Source organism: Azolla caroliniana, unplaced genomic scaffold (assembly GCF_043228905.1).
Source record: "Azolla caroliniana isolate FFs.n. ecotype wild unplaced genomic scaffold, voAzoCaro1.0.p SCAF_3, whole genome shotgun sequence".
Taxonomy (NCBI): domain Eukaryota; kingdom Viridiplantae; phylum Streptophyta; class Polypodiopsida; order Salviniales; family Salviniaceae; genus Azolla; species Azolla caroliniana.
This window is the reverse complement of record NW_028230438.1, coordinates 20,675,028-20,691,380: the sequence shown is the minus strand read 5'-3', so window position 1 is coordinate 20,691,380 and position 16,353 is coordinate 20,675,028. Positions and strand designations below refer to the sequence as shown.

Genomic DNA, 16,353 nt, shown 5'->3' with positions numbered 1-16,353 from the left:
GGAATTAGAAAATTTAGACACAAGAAATATGCTGATTTATGCCATGACTGATTTTTTCCATTAACAAACTGACAAAGCCAATGTCGCAATGTGACAACATGGGATATTTCTATAAATTTAGAGTCTTAAAGATTTAATTGAATAATAACCTATTTTCTATCCTACCGTGAATCCAGCCCAAGTGCAAACATTACTTGTTCAATTGTTTCCAAATACCAAGAATAAAAGTCCATGCCCAAAAAAACAGCTTTCTAAACACCAAAAGTTCATACACCAAAACAAAAGAAAATGTCAGGATAGAAAAAATGCAGGGCAAATAATAGAGCTAACTATGGTATGAGCACTGCAGATAGAGCTCTAAATATAGAAAGAAATATGTAAACCACAAAAATTGCCAGTTTTACAAGTATAAACTGCAAATATGAAAGAGGTATATTATTTCGATGTAGGTGTGTAAATTCTACACCCCAGAAAGAATAATGTTCCCACTTAGGTCACAAATTACAATAACCTAATTTGCTTTGGCACAAAAAGGTAGTGTTAGTTAAAAGATGTGAGATAATAATAAATACACTTTTTCTGAGCTCTTTGTATTTTTGCTGACACCCAAAATTTCGTTTTCGTTTGTAGGAAGAAACTCACCATGCTTCTGCTAAAAACAAAATTAGTCTCATAGTGACTGATACATATGCTTGTAAAGTTTGATTCTGAACATGTGTGCGTACTCTCTCTCTCTCTCTCTCCTTGCTCGCTCATTTCATACTTGTTGCTTGTTCATTTCGACGGTTGATCGTTTGGCGATGTCAGATAGAAGCAAACCAGCTCGACGCTTTGGATAGGTGATGTTCTGTTCACATTGGTTAAAATAAAGTTTGATGAATGAATCAAACTTTCAAAATTAATTAGAAAAATGCTTATAAGGCAAAACAACTCTTCCTTATGGTATTTACCTCAAAATAGCTGGCCTCTGTGTCTGGTAGGGCCCCATGAATCATCCAGTTCATAGAATGGTCTATCTTCTCATCTTGTATAGTGCTATGAATTGTCTCTTCAACCATTGGATTATGTTTATTCCATTGTTGTTGCAAGAACTCACTAATCCTCATGTCCTCAGTGTTGTCATGTTCGTGCCTTGATTCTGGTTTCTTATATTGAGAAGAACCATCAATACAAGCAGTAAATCCAATGTGCAAATTGTTATTCAGGTCTTGGGGAAATACTAAAGACACTACTTGGCCTTGCCTTGCCGACCTGCAAAGACCTACAAACTTTAAATGGTATATGAACCCAATCCATACACATAGATATGTATGTATATACATTACCTTCACAATCTAGATATATATGTACATGATATCAATCTAGATGTACACAGATGTATGTGTGCGTACATACATTAAATCCAGACATACACAGATCATAAATAAATATGCACACAAATGCATGCACACAGCGATAATACACAGTTTTGTGCATTTCACCAATGAAAGAGTCATTTGGTCCTGGACAAATATATCATTTATAAAATTTCCAGGAACAGCCTTAGGTTATGTGGTAAAACCACAGGACTTGAAAAAGTTTGTAGTCTTGAGGTCATGGTATCAAACCTCAAAAATAGTTCCATTACTTGTCAGATCTATATTTTAAAAAGTTTGCACAACTTCACATGTTTTGCTATTATGACACAGCATGCATATTGTTTTACAAATTCACTTTTTTTCACAAGGGCTGAAAATGATAAACAAGACAACCTATACATGGAAACACGTCTAAATAACAATTTACCACCAACGCTTTCTTGCAGCCTCAGCAATTGCAGCTCTACGCTTGATCTCCCTGTCACTCAACCCGTTCGGCAAACATTCTATGATCTTTTTAAGACGTTTTGTCAAATTGTAGTCCTGAGGCCATTCATCTTCCACCATGTCATCCTTCCTTTCTCCATTAAGGTAATCATGATGTGCACCCATTAAAATCTGACAAACCAATGTTTCATAGAAACAAGAAGACTACATTAGGTACTTCAATAAATTGCCATATGGTGGTTCAGACACCCACCCCCTCGGTATACTCACTGATCTGGAGATCAACTCTCATTTGTGAATTACATTCCAACAAAATGGCAACCGTGTTCCTATTTAGTGAAAATAACATTTAGCACTTTACCTGTGGCTCCATGGGGGCTGCATCAGCTTGTTTTTGGGCATTCAACCTTGATAAGAAGCAAAGACTCGGATCTTCCCTGTCCAAAGAAAATGAGACATTGTGGCATGATGTATAATGCTTTATATAGCTATATCCCACATGTAACGTAAAGTTACGTAATAAAATGTATGCATAATCCTCTCCTTGTTGATTTTATATCTCACCTTATTTTTATGAATTCCTTGTGTCCATGTTGGAGAGCACCTCTCATTAAATGCAGATCTTCAGTATCACCCCACCACGAAGGAAGCTTCTTAGATCTGAAGAAGAAAATAAATCATCCATAATCTGTTTTCTATTTCTTCATACTTATTTAATATAAGAAGACTAAACAATCAAGACCATAAGTGTGCCATGACTTGCATCAATAGAGAAAAATACCTTGGAATATTAACCAAAGAGAATTTTTCATCAGACAGGGTCTTTGATAGGATATCTCGCTCATGTAAGGCTTGCAAATACCTGCACAGCAAGACATTCCAAGCATAACAGTTTCATGATTATATAGTCTTTGGTTGATGCTTCTAGATCAAGATATGAGCAATCAAGTATATGACTAATTATAATGCAGACACCCTGCACACATGATGAAAAAAACGCCAAGAAACAGAGCATCAATTGATGATATAGAAAACCACAGGGAATAGGGTTTGAGTAAAAAATTAGATGAAAACTAAAAGAAACTAAGGAATTGATTGATAACATAAAAAATCAGAAGAAGTGAGTATTGAATGAGCATTGCTTGAAAACATGGGAAACATAAGAAACAGAAACATTACTTGGATGCATTCTTCTGTATTCGTAAAATTGAACTGTGAGAAGTAAGTGCTTTCTGGGCAAATAATGGTATTTTGGGCCAGCATAGATCTCGACTCTCAGGATTTATACTGCTTTCAGCCTGGCCATCTATTTCCGTTTCTTTACTCTTAGACTCTGTTTCATTACTACTGACTCGACGTGTCTCTTTCTCTTCAAAATAATGGAAGAGCTGAATTAAAGTCTCTATGACTTGTTGGACCTCAACAAGGCCATGGTGCTCCAGTTCAGCTTCAATCATAATTTGCTCTGTTCAAAGAAGCACACAAGAGTAAACTTCATGTACAAAAAATATCTACACAACTGTTCATACTTTTGAAATTCCAATATGACCTTCACGTCCTTTTCCAAGCATGATCAATCGATTCTCTAGCCGTTTCACATCCCTTTCAGACCATTGTTTCAAGCCATCGTCAATATCAACATCTTTGAAACGTTTGGTGGATGTCGATCGCCTTTTACCATCACCCTTAACCTCATCTTCTGAAGATCCGTCATCATCTGAAATTTCCCGTTTTTCTTTATAGTTCACTTGTGCTCTCTTCCTAGGTCCAGTTGACGTGGCTACTTGAGGTGTTTCAGCATTAAGAGCAGCTTGACATGCATCTGGTAGAAGATCTTGCCAGAAATTTTCAGATTCCAGATTGACATGCCCATTCTTTTCATTGCCATCAATGTTCGCCAACTGGTTGTCAGGATTGGAGACAAAAGTTGCCACAGAAAAGGTATTATTGCTACGCCTGCATAAATGATACAATGTACAAACAGTTCATGAACATCTCCTCAAATTGGCCTTACCATTGATTGGTTTATTAGCAGTGTCTATCTAAAGAGGTATTATTTCATTTATTTAAGATGACTACTGTAAACTATGTACAGGATAACTTAACGTTTCAGCACCAAAGGTGCTTCCCCTTGCTTCGGAGATCTCTCCATCTTGGTGCAGCACATGTTAGAGATTTTTCAAAGGCAAAAGTTTCAGTTTATCCAAGTTCAGAACCTTAAGTGATTAAATATCTAGAGTACCCTATGTTTACTTATATTTACTTTGGTTTGTGATCCTCAAAGACAAGAATACACTTTAAGATGTAATCTCTTGCTCAGTGCTGTAGATCTACCCTTTTGGCCTCTTAAAGACATAACCAGGATATAACAAAGGGGTTACGATTGATCGGGCAATGGCAATTTGCCGTGCACGTAGGCCCCGGCCCCATGGACCACGACCTCGACACCCTTGTCATCGACAAATAAAAGCCATTATCTCCCGCCATCGTAGGTGCTTCCCTCGCTTCGGAGACATTTCCATTCTGGATCGACCTATGATAGAGATCTTTCGGAGACAAAAGCTACAATACACCTAACTTGAGAATCTCGCATGTGCCAAAAACCAGATTCTCTCGTCTCTTTTCTTTTCATCTTATTTACTTTTATATTTACTGTGTAATATTTACTTTATTTTGATTTGTTCTCAAAGACGAGAAAACATTTAAGATGTAATCTCTTATTCGGTCTTATAGGCCATTTTGGCCTCTTAAAAGACATTAATATATCTTTCTTTCTTTCTCTCTCTCTCTCTCTCACACACACACACTCACACTCACACTCACACTCACACTCACACTCACACTAAACACACACACACGCACACACTACATGTAGAGACAACGGGATTCTCTAGTCACTTCTATTTTTTTTATTTAGTTTCATTTATTTTGGTTTTTTGTTATCAAAGACGAGACAGGAATTTAAGATGTGATCTCCATTTTGCTTCTTAAAAGACATCAATATATCTTTCTTCTTTCTTTCTTTTCTCTCACTCCCTATTGTACACCTTAATTTATATTTCAGAATCCATCTCAAACAAAAGGATAGTAGGCAATCACATTATGCTATGCACATTATCACTCGTTTACAATATAAGATGTGCCTGTGCAGTTGCGATTTATATCATTCTGTGCTATGACATATATACACATGTAACTGAGCTGCAATTTGTTCATCATAATTATCATGACACAGAAGCTAAGAGCCAGATGCATCTCTGTTTCTACAAAATACATCAAAGACTCACCCTCCGATAAGACGTTTTTGCGTTCTTTGCTCCAGTATCTGATCAATGTTTTCATCATGAAATGCTGCAGCTTCAGCATCTCCATCCTCCTGCGACCAATTATACAATGGACATCATCATACCTATTTGCTCTACATAACTATATACACATACATGAGTTTTTTTCTGTACATGCACTGTTTACTAGAGGAAAACTCCATTCATGAATATGCAAAACATGCTGTCACATACTGTAATACATTTCATATTTAAATATTTTTCTGACCTTTATAGTATGGCCAGAGAAATAGCTTTTCCCACCTTAAGGATATCGTAGGCTCCCCGTTTTAACAAAGCTTCAATATTTCTAGTGTGCTCAACATCCACATTTGCTCCCAGATTGTTCCCTAGTATAGCTTCATCAAGCCCATACTTCCTTGAAGAGCATTCGAATAGACGTTGTTCATATGTATTCCTTGTAATTAGCCTATAAATCTTAACATCCTTTGTTTGACCTATTCTATAGGATCAAAAAAAGAAGATTTACGTTATCTCCATAAAATAGGAAAAGTATTGTAGCTACCAACCAATCACATAAAACTAGAGTCATCACCTATGGCAACGAGCCATTGCTTGTAGATCATTCTGTGGATTCCAGTCGGAATCATATATGATACAAGTGTCAGCCTGCAATAAATAACTGTTGATTAAAAATTAAAAGAGCTAAAAATTAAAAATATACCTTTATGACCATAAATAAATAAGCTAGCCCTGAAAGGGGCCTCAAAAATCATGAGCCATGAAAAAAACGATTGTGTGAGTTACTAATCTAGTTCTGATTAACTCATCTGACAATCTTTTTGAGAAAGATTTCAGGAAATCGGTTTAGACTAGCATCTCTTTTTGCTATCTTCTTTTCTCACTTTGAAAGGAAAACATAAACAATTCGTGATCATATTTGATTAGGTCTAATTGTGCATTGTTATGGTTTTTCTGAGATGAGACGTGCTCCTGACTGATACATTAATCTTCACTCCTCATATAGGGTTTAACATAATTGTGGTGTTTATAGGAGATGGATGTAACCACCTTTTGAAAGATAAGAAATTTTCATATGTTTTAGTATGTTGGTTAAACAGTAATATGCTACTTTTAGAACAAATTGATGATTTCTAGTCGAACTGAAAAAGATTTCAGTCCTTACAGCTGTCAAGGTGATGCCTAAACCTCCAGCACGCGTACTTAACAAGAAAACAAAAGTTTGACTATCCCTTGCAGAGTATCTATCGATTGCAGCCTGCAGCAACAATAAAAACAAAAACAAAAACAAAAAAAGAGATTATCTACCCAAATCTTTAAAACTGTAATAGCCACTTCATATAAAAACAAACCTGTCTCTGAGAACCTCGTATTTTTCCATCAATCCTTTCATATGAATAGCCCTTTGATTGTAAATAATCCTCCAAAAGATCCAACATCATAGTGAACTAGAGATCAACATACATTTAAAAATTATATGGCTGCTCAATGCTACACAAGAATCAATTATCTCCAGAGACTGAATTCACATCATTCTGAAAAGATTCAAGACCCACTGGCCTACAAAGATTCTAACCTGAGAGAAGATCAAGACCCGCCGGCCTGCATCTTTTAGCATGGGCAATAGTTTATCTAGTAGCAGCATTTTTCCAGAACTTTGACAGAATCTTTTGCACAAATTTTCTGCCTTTGCTCTCTGATAAGCACATTATATATCAGTAGAGACTTCAATCTCATCATACACATAAAATGGTATCAAAGTCATAATTAAGAACTTAATCAAACAAACCTACGCCTCATCAGAGCCAAACTCCAGTGTTATATATTATTATTCCTCTTACATTTGTGTACTTTCCAATTGGAAATATAGATATGATGATTTGGCATTTCATAATATCTGAATGAACTTACTACTTGATCACTCTCTTGAACGTTTTTCGAAGCTAAATGTTCCTCTAACCCATCACAAAGGTAAGGATGATTGCATAGCTTCCTAAGCTCCATTGCCTGTTTAATGAATGTATAAAGTGTTGTTTGAGGAAACTCTACTAGATAGACATCAAATACTACATAGTTCCACACACAATAGACATTATTATACTTGGAGGAAAAGCATACCACATTACGGAGATTCGGAATGTTGCTATTCTGTGAGCCTTTTAGAAGGTCTGAGATTCTATTCTCATATATTGCTCTGTAATAGAACCGTTGGTCCTTGGTAAGCTCGACCCAAACAATTGTCTGTCAAAATAACAAAAAAAAAGAAGAAGTTATACATTTGTTAAAAAGAAGAAGCAAATGGGTATTTCTCAGGGCTATCATGATGTATTACCTCTTCTTTCATAGGAATGCTTTTTTCTACATCTTCTTTCATTCGTCGAAGAAGCCGTGGTTTCAAAATGTTTTCTTGCAAATCTTTCACCTTTAAACCCAGAGCAGTAAGAGAATGAAGTTTGGCCTTAATGGACAAATAAGCTTCACAACGTTTTCAACTAGGAATCTCAATAATTTAAAACTAAAAGCATATAAAAAAAATCCCAATATCAGGCATCCAGCAAACCTGTTCTGCATTCCTTATATCTCCATACTTTGTCAAGAACTCATCTTCAGAACTAAATTGGTCAGGATCCAGAATGTTCAACAGGCTACTGTTTATAGCTCAAGCATAAAAAACAAACAAATAAAATGTCATTAGTGGTCATTTTTAATACATAGAAAGATAGACTTATTACTATCGTTAGATGCCAAATATACCTATAAGATAAAAAATATATCGATTATGTAATACATGGTAAAGTGAATAGTGACTCTTGATGTTAAAAACTTTACTAATGAATGTCACAATTGAGTGTGCACACTAGGATTAAGTTTGGTCGAAGATGTGTGGAAAACATAGTCAAATGTAATAAAAAGCAGAGCATCATATCAAACTGTGATACTCACACTCCCAAAAATGTTTCGGGAAAAAGGTGCACAGTCCATTAGTCTCATCATTTGTGTCATGATGTCTTAGCTCACATCGAAGTGAGTGAGAACTAAGTCATATGGAAACAATGGCTTGGAGGGCAAATAATGCGATGGGTTCTAACTTGTGTTCATTTGTATGGTTTCCTCATTTGGCAAGGAATATCATTTTGTAGTAAGGTGCAACATATGTAGTATAATCTATGAAATGAGAGTATCCACATGATTCTTATGTCATGATACATCGGAGTTGCAAAAAGGCCTCATTTACTAAGGAATCTATTGATGCATCATGAAGCAATTGTGTTGCATCCAACAGAAAATAAATTTTGCATTTGTGTCTTTTGGATCTTTTTTTGCTTGCTTCCCATGAGCATCTAGGGAGCTGATGTGGGGGACTTTTTAAGCCTTCAACATGTACTCAACAACCCTAAGCTGCGATCTTAATGGGAAGTGATCCCGTCTCAAGGATATAGATAGATAGATATTCTTTAGCATCCATAGATTGGCCAATATTGAGCTACTGGATCTGAGTACACAAATTCTCTTGCAATGTCTCCTTCCTGGGATGGATATCCTACTTCGAAGCACAAAGTCTCAATGTGTGAATAAGGCATACGCATATGAGCTCAATATTCGAGGTTGTCTCTTTAGTGTGACACTCAAGTCATCACCCCCTCTTAATATGTCATCATAGCTAAGCATGTAAAAAAGCAAATGATATTCATCCTCTATTCATCTTCCTCGCATACATTACATGCCTTCCTATTTGACACATTTTGAAGTCATATGCAACTTTAAAGCCTAGCTTACTTGATTGAATGCTAAGGAGTGTGAGGCCTCTACCATAGCTAATACTCATGTTGTAATTCAAATAGGGTTAAATAAGATCAATTGGCATTTTTGCTTTATATTCTAATTTTGTTATTTTGGCATCTTCCCACATCTTGCTTAGTGGTTCTGTTAACCTTTCCTCAATAATTACATATTGCATAGCATTACTTTATCGTCTTTTAAGAGGCCTATAAGACCAAACAAGAGATTACATCTTACGTGCTGTCTCGTTTTTGAGAACAACAAATAAAAATAAAATAAATATTACTTAGTAAATATAAAAGTAAATAAGATAAAAAGAGAGGAAAGAATCTTGTTACCGATACATGTAAGATTCTCAAGTTTTTGAAAGATCCTTAGCATAGGTCAATCTAGAATGGAGAGGTCTTTGACGTGAGTGAAGCACTTGCAATGGGGAAAGATAATGGTCTTCAGTTGTTGATGACAAGGGTGGTGAGATCATGATCCATGACACCTGGTCCTACAAGTATGGAAAATTGCTATTGCCAGATCTATTGTAACCCCTTTTTCTATGTCCTAGTAGGAGCCCATTTGTGTAGCCCTTGATTGACTTGTAGCATGAATGATGGATCTAAAGAAAGTTTTGATTGTTCTTTGTTAATGAGCTTGTGTGGTTGTCGTTAATCCTTCAATGACTTTTCCCTATGTCTCTTCAGTTCTAGCAAGAACACCCATTGGTCCTTATATTCCATTACCTTGCATAGTGGGCCAAAGCTTGCTTAAAGAGGTAATGATATCTCTCTCTCTTATTTCATACAAAACACTATAGTGACAAACATAGTTTTCTTCAGATTTCACTCCCTGATTATGCTTACGCCATATGATTCAAACCATTGCTGCATTTCAGCATTCCAACAATGAATGTCTCCATGTTCAGCCAGTTGTCTTGATGACATAAGTGCCAACCCCGAGTACCTTCCTTTAGGGAGTTCCCAAAGCCATTGGATACAAGTCACTATCTGAATAATGCCTCTATGATTATAGGGGCTGCTCCCATCTTTGCCCAAATTATATCATTGGGCACTGGTGTTTTACTCCTTATCATGTGGGCAATCATTGAGACTAAAGATCTCCTTAAATTTTTCCAATTACTTGCTTTGTTCCTTATCATGCAGGCAATCATGGAGACTAAAGGTCTCCCTACATTTTCCAATTACTTGCTTTGTTGAGACTCAGTCCCCACATTTCTACTTCATAGAGAACCATTGGTGTTCACAAGTGTATCCACTAACCACAATTTAGTTCCTGGCTCTTGGAACTGCAAATGTGCACATTGTCTTTCAAGAGAACCAAGGGCTGCATATCCATGGGAAAGTCGGGCACAAGCAGCCTTCCGTAGGGAAAACCTAAGCCCTGAAAAATGTTATTCTAAGTATGTGTAGGAGCATGTGTATACCAGAACTCCAAGGTCCTCTAGCCACTGGATGAGCTGCACACATGGTACATTATCGAAGGCTTTCAACAAATCCACTAAGCAACAATAGATTCTCTGTTTATAGGCTCTTAGTTCCTCAATAGGGGCTTGAAGGGTCAATATGTGGTTCAAAGTGATGAACCACTTTTGGAAACTTTCCTGTTCAGCTGAGCAAGAGCCACTCGATTCCAACTTTCGGTTCAACAAATATACTTTGGCCAAGTAATGGCCAGCCATGAGTGCCCTATCATTGTCAAGTACCAAAGGATCCCCACTCTTGCCAACCACTACAATGGTATATTTTGTCCAGCTAGTAAGAAACCTTCACATATGGCTCTATTAAATATGCATGCAAGAAGTGAGGCCCAAGGGCCACAGGCACAAATAAAGTGCTCCTTTACCAATCTATAATGATTATAAGCCAATTCATGACATTTCTCACCTTTTGTAGAATAAAAAGGTGGATTCACATATGCGTGAAACATGTGGGTGGAGGGAGGATGACTCCCCAGGATTGTCACATAGTGCATTTGGATGTTCATGACAAGCCTGAGGTGAAGTTAAATTCAATGGTAAATATGGTGATTCTTCAGGAGGTGCAAACCACTAGTAGAAAGGTGGAAATGAAATGGAATTTTATCTTTACATTTCAGAAGGCCAAAGTGACCTATAACACCACAAGTTAAATGCATGAGAAACTTATAGAAGTCTGGTTAATTGTACCTGAACTATGTAGCTTCACGATGTAAAACACATTGAAAGCTAGAGCATAATGAGCAGTACTTTTAAACCCTAACGATACCTAAAATATGATTTGCTCATGTACTACAAAATGTAATTACTAGACAAAGGGAGGTTAGAGATGTAGTACAAGATCTCTCTGGTATTGTTTTGCACTGGTGTTCCTGTCAAGAGCAGCAATCCCCCTTTCTTTACCCACATCTCTTTTAGTGTCCGGGTAGTCTTTGATTGCTTTGTTTTCAATCTGTAAATGAAGTAATTTGAATATAAATTAAAAAACTTTGAAAAAAAAGTTTTTGAAATTTTATTGTATAATGATTGATTCATAAAGACTGAAAAGAAAACATACAACTAGATATGTTATTTAAACCTGTGAGCTTCATCAATAATGATGTACTTCCATTGATGCTTGGAAAGAAAACTATGGTCTTTAATTAAAATCTCATATCCTGTAAGAAGTACCTGTGAAATTGGAAACAACATAGCAAAAGTTTTACATGCCCCATTACTGAACCTTCTAAAAAACAAATATACAAAAGTAAAAGGCTACTCACATTGAACTTGAACTGGTCAATCCGGGAGGAGACATAAAATTCATAATCTCTCATGATGTTACGGTCATCCATGCTTCCCGCATATACAACACAATTCATGTCAGTAAGAGATTCTATCTCTCTTTTCCAGTGTGCCAGAGTTGAGACAGGGGCTACGACCAGAAATGGACCTTTAACTTTCCATTTCACTCGTAGATTCTGAAGCATAGAAACTGACTGCATAAAACCGTATAGAACCCCTCATCACATTAGATTACTTCTAAATCAGAACTTCAGAAAATACCATCTCTATTTACATTTCACTTAAAAATCCACTGCATATGACGACAAGACATTTCAAATATTAAAGAAATCGAGGTAAATTGCAAGTTCCTAAGCCTTCTCCAAGAAGGTTTTCCATTCTGACACTAGCATCAACCAAAGGAAGAACAACAAGACTTGAAGAGACGGATAAATATTTACATGAGTATCAGTGCACTAAATCCAGACTTGGAAGAGGCCAAAATAATTCACTTATAGCTTGATTTCACATATGTGAGACACCAAGCTGTGTTTGTCGTTTCGTAAGGTCTGGCCACAGCAATGTGTCATTCACATAGGCCATGAGTATCTGGACCACAGCCTTGTCATTGACAACTAAAGGCCCTTTTCACCCAGCACTAAAGGTGCTTCCCTGGCTAAAGAGATCTTTCCATCTTGGTGCAGCCCAAGCTGGAGATTCTTTGAAGATAAAAGTTCAAGTCTTATCTAAGTTTAGAATGAAGTTCTTAGATATGTAGATTCTTAAGTACCATATGTTTAGTTGTATTTATTTTGGTTTTGGTTCTCAAAGACAAGAAAACATTTTAGGATGCATCTCTTGTTTGGTCATGTAGGCTAATTTAGCCTCTTCGAAGACATTCATATAGCTTTATTTCTTCTTCGTCTTTAGCATATAATCATCACAGTACTTCAGCTACTAGCCATTCCTACTGTAAAAAACATTTTCCGATAATGTTTTTGTTTAACCATATATATTGATGATCAGTTTTAACAATAGTGTAACAATACAACAGAATATAATCCAACAGACGAAAGTTAAAAGAAAAAAATTTCCAAGTGGAAGACATTAAATATTTTAAAAAATACCCAAAAGTACCCCACGAAACACACAGACCTGAATTGTCTTCCCTAGACCCATTTCGTCTGCAAGAATGCAATTAACCTGGTTCTCATAATTATGGTCCATCCATGCTAATCCTTTCTTTTGGTAGTCACGCAAAACTCGCCCATCCTTAAAAAGCATTGAGTTGCTTCCAAGCGCACCTTTTGCCGAGATCTGTATATACCGCTTTAATGCATCCTTATCACCAACAAGACTATCTTCAGCCTCCCAAGTTGATTCCGAATAAGGTAGTTCCTTCCACTTGATGAAATAAAACCTTCTTTTTCCTCTCTCTTCAGCTGCCAAGACTCGGTCAATTTGATTATATTGTGGATCAAAGGCAGGACCATCTGCTTTATCTCCAAGGTTTCCATTGACCCTCTTTAAATCATCCATCCGTCTCCAGAAACACCTCAGCAACTGAGAATAACCTTTTGCAAGAAGGCTCTCGTGCACATAAACAACATTTCTGTACCCTCTGCCACTTAGCTTCACACAATAAATAGCTGCATCTGTACCCCTATTTCTAACAGAAAGAATCTTTTCTATTGTACTGACTCTCTTCACCACAGGCCTATATTTACCATCTCCTGTGTATGGACCAAACATATCCACTTTTACCATTGCCAATTGGAAAACATCCATTGGACTTACAACACCTGTTTCTTTGTGTTTAATCTTTGAATTCTCTCGTGGGGGCTTCTTTCTTCTCGCATATACATAGGGCAAACACTGGATCTCATCAATGATACATTGCATTCCACTAATCATAGATGAGCTGCATTCCAAATTTGAGTTTGCCTCTTGTCCATCCTCCAGTTTTCTCGCTTCCATATCTCCACTTAAAGCTTGGGACTCCTCCAAGCTCCGAAAACTCTCAACTGATTGTTCACCAGCTCTTTGTGCATATTCATTTTTGTGTAGATGCTCAATAGATGCATCTCCACACTCTAAACTGCTACTATCACTTGATCCATATGAAAGTTCAGATGATATTATTAATTTTCTTTGAGAGTATGCTCCTTTCATTGATACCCCTAACTTTGCTTCATCTTTCAAATTTTTGCTTCTATCAGAAGTCATGCAGTTTGAGTACTCCCCCTTCTTTCCTTGCAAGCCTTTACGTCGTCTATCCACTAGTGGAAATGTTTTCTTTATTGTTTTCAGCTCATCTTCACTTCCATCAGAAAAGGAATTCTCGTTATAATTCACTCTTGCACGTGTAGAGCGTGGTTGAGCTGAGAACATTTCAATTAGATCTTGATCTAGGCGAGTTCCATTCTTGTTCTGTGGCATTTCTCTATTCTTATGAAGCTGAAAATGATGGCCAGCATCAATATTTCCAATATCTTCTTCATGGTGTTCAACATTTTTCTTTTTAGAGCTAAGTTCAGTTTCCTTTCATGCATGAAATGATAAAAAATTACAAGAAGGTACAAGAAAATTCCTAGTATGTTAGAAGGCTCAATGTATATATTTCTATCAGAATATTGTTCTTTTTTTAAGTATTTTCAACCGGCTTTTTCGTGAATGAGTGTACCTTTTTCCCCAACACTTGAAATTCTTTGAAATCATCATTGCTCCAGCTGTATCCTTGATCTGTTTCCAGAACATTATTAGATGAACTCGAATCTGAAGAATACTCCTTTCTATAGTTTTCCTGAAGTGACATTGTGTCTACTCTTGACTCGCCTCTTCTAGTTCCTGAGAAATTCTTCAGGATCCATCAAATTACGAAAACCAGATCAAAAGACTTGTATTGAGATCCTCATCATATGGAAAATTTAAAAAGTAACTATAAGCACATGAAAATCAAATCATTAGCTCATCAATAACAATGAAATGAAGTGGAACTGGAAAGCTAAAAATACCACAAGCCCATGGAGATCAAATCAGTAAATCCTTTATCAGGCATTGAGAACTAATGAAACGAAAGCAAAAAAGTAAAATCAAGATCACAAGGTCATCAAATCAAACAAAAATAACCACCTTCAGGGTCAACATTGCATACATTCGAAATAAAATTATAATGCATAGAAAAAATGTACAATAGCAACAAATTTGAAGGGCAAAAAAGGAAACAGTAAGAAACCACCTTCAGGATCAAAAAATTGAAACAAGATTCTTAATGAAGTATTAGAGTTGATCAGATGCAAGAAACCTTTTCAATAATTACATGAAAATTTCCATCTTCCAGGATTAGAATTGGGTATGATAATTATCAATTTTAAATGAACAAATAATCCACAGGAAATTAAGAAAACGTATGTAATCAAAGGATCCATGGCAAATAAATGGAAAACGTGCAAGATAAATCGATAAAAACAGGATTCAAGAATAAAAGAATACTAGAGATTTTTTTGAAGGAAGGAGGAAAAGAAATACATACCCAAGAATCGTGAAGGTGTGGAAGGAAGGAAAAGGAGAGGCACACCCCAATGAAGAAAAGCATGCACCAGCCAATAACAGATGATGATGATGATGATGACGATGTTTCTTCTTCTTCACCTTACCTCAACAATAACAAAAACCCCTGTTTCTCTCTATCTCTCTCTCTCTCTCTCTCCTGTCTCTCTCTTTCTGATGCTTCTTCCCTCTTCATCTCCTCATGAATGAACATTACACCAGAAAAATGGCAAAAAATAAATTAAATTAAATTAAATTAACATCTTTGAAAATATTATTTCTCATAAAAATTGAATTCTTTTCTTTTCTTCGAATTACATACAATATTTATGGTAAAATTAAAATTCTTTTCCTTTTTCTAAATTTTATTTTATTTTTGTTCTTATTTTTTAAGCTAATTGTTTGCTTTTTGCTTTTCTGTTCTCCATGTTTTGTTCCTCCCCAACTACATATATTTTCTTTTGTCTCTTAGTTTTTTTGTTTTGTTTTTTTTTTTCTCTTTTTAAGTGACAAGTAGTGGATTTATTATTTTAAAGTTATTTTTGGTGGGCACCTTGGAAACTTCAATATACATACACAATACATACATTCATCATGTTCACTTTGTTGAAACTTGAAAACCTTCTTATACATGGTAGCAAAAGTGTAGTATTTTCTCATGCTCATCCCCCCCCCTCCTCCACCCTCTATGCCTACATCTTCTGGTATAAATAAATACTTTCAATCGTTTGTTCGTCGCATTTGTAAATGGATGGCAATTCGTTAGTAAGCCAACTCCGCTAACCCACTCATCAAAGTGTCACGCTAGGAGGCTAGACCATTTTTAATGAGCCCTCTCCATCTTGTGTCCTCCACATAGCCATGATATCTTCATTACTTGCGTGAAAAATAATTAGGGTTGTGTTCATTCAACTTCTGGGTGGTACTCACGTTTTGATTTAATACCTAAGTTTGTTTCTAGATTGTTTGAGTTCCACTGTCGTGAGTTCAATATTTGATCCACATTAATTAGATTTCTTTGACATTTCATGTTGTGTTACAAAAATGTGAGTTTTACCTCTTTATCTTTCTCATCTCCTCTCATTTATTTGGCATATTTTTTGTAAAACTCTATGAGAAATAAGGCAATCCCAACATGATAAGCATACATATGTATGAAGGGTTA

At 36.1% G+C, this 16,353-nt stretch overlaps 1 protein-coding gene across 1 annotated transcript; it reads right to left on the bottom strand.

Moving 5' to 3' along the window:
• Positions 1-411: 411 nt before the first annotated feature.
• Positions 412-15,348, bottom strand: LOC147866490 (uncharacterized). The gene is made up of 24 exons (XM_087316941.1): positions 15,172-15,348; positions 14,323-14,496; positions 12,795-14,180; positions 11,639-11,854; positions 11,455-11,546; positions 11,215-11,328; positions 7,671-7,758; positions 7,443-7,532; positions 7,229-7,351; positions 7,022-7,117; positions 6,687-6,806; positions 6,463-6,558; positions 6,276-6,368; positions 5,685-5,758; positions 5,393-5,591; positions 5,093-5,181; positions 3,355-3,761; positions 2,985-3,270; positions 2,587-2,667; positions 2,370-2,465; positions 2,167-2,242; positions 1,786-1,976; positions 951-1,251; positions 412-847 (listed from the first exon to the last, which is right to left on the bottom strand). The coding sequence occupies exons 1-24, from the start codon at positions 15,232-15,234 to the stop codon at positions 758-760; spliced, it is 4,641 nt and encodes a 1,546-aa protein (XP_087173067.1). The 5' UTR covers positions 15,235-15,348; the 3' UTR covers positions 412-757.
• Between the last annotated feature and the right edge of the window lie 1,005 nt (positions 15,349-16,353).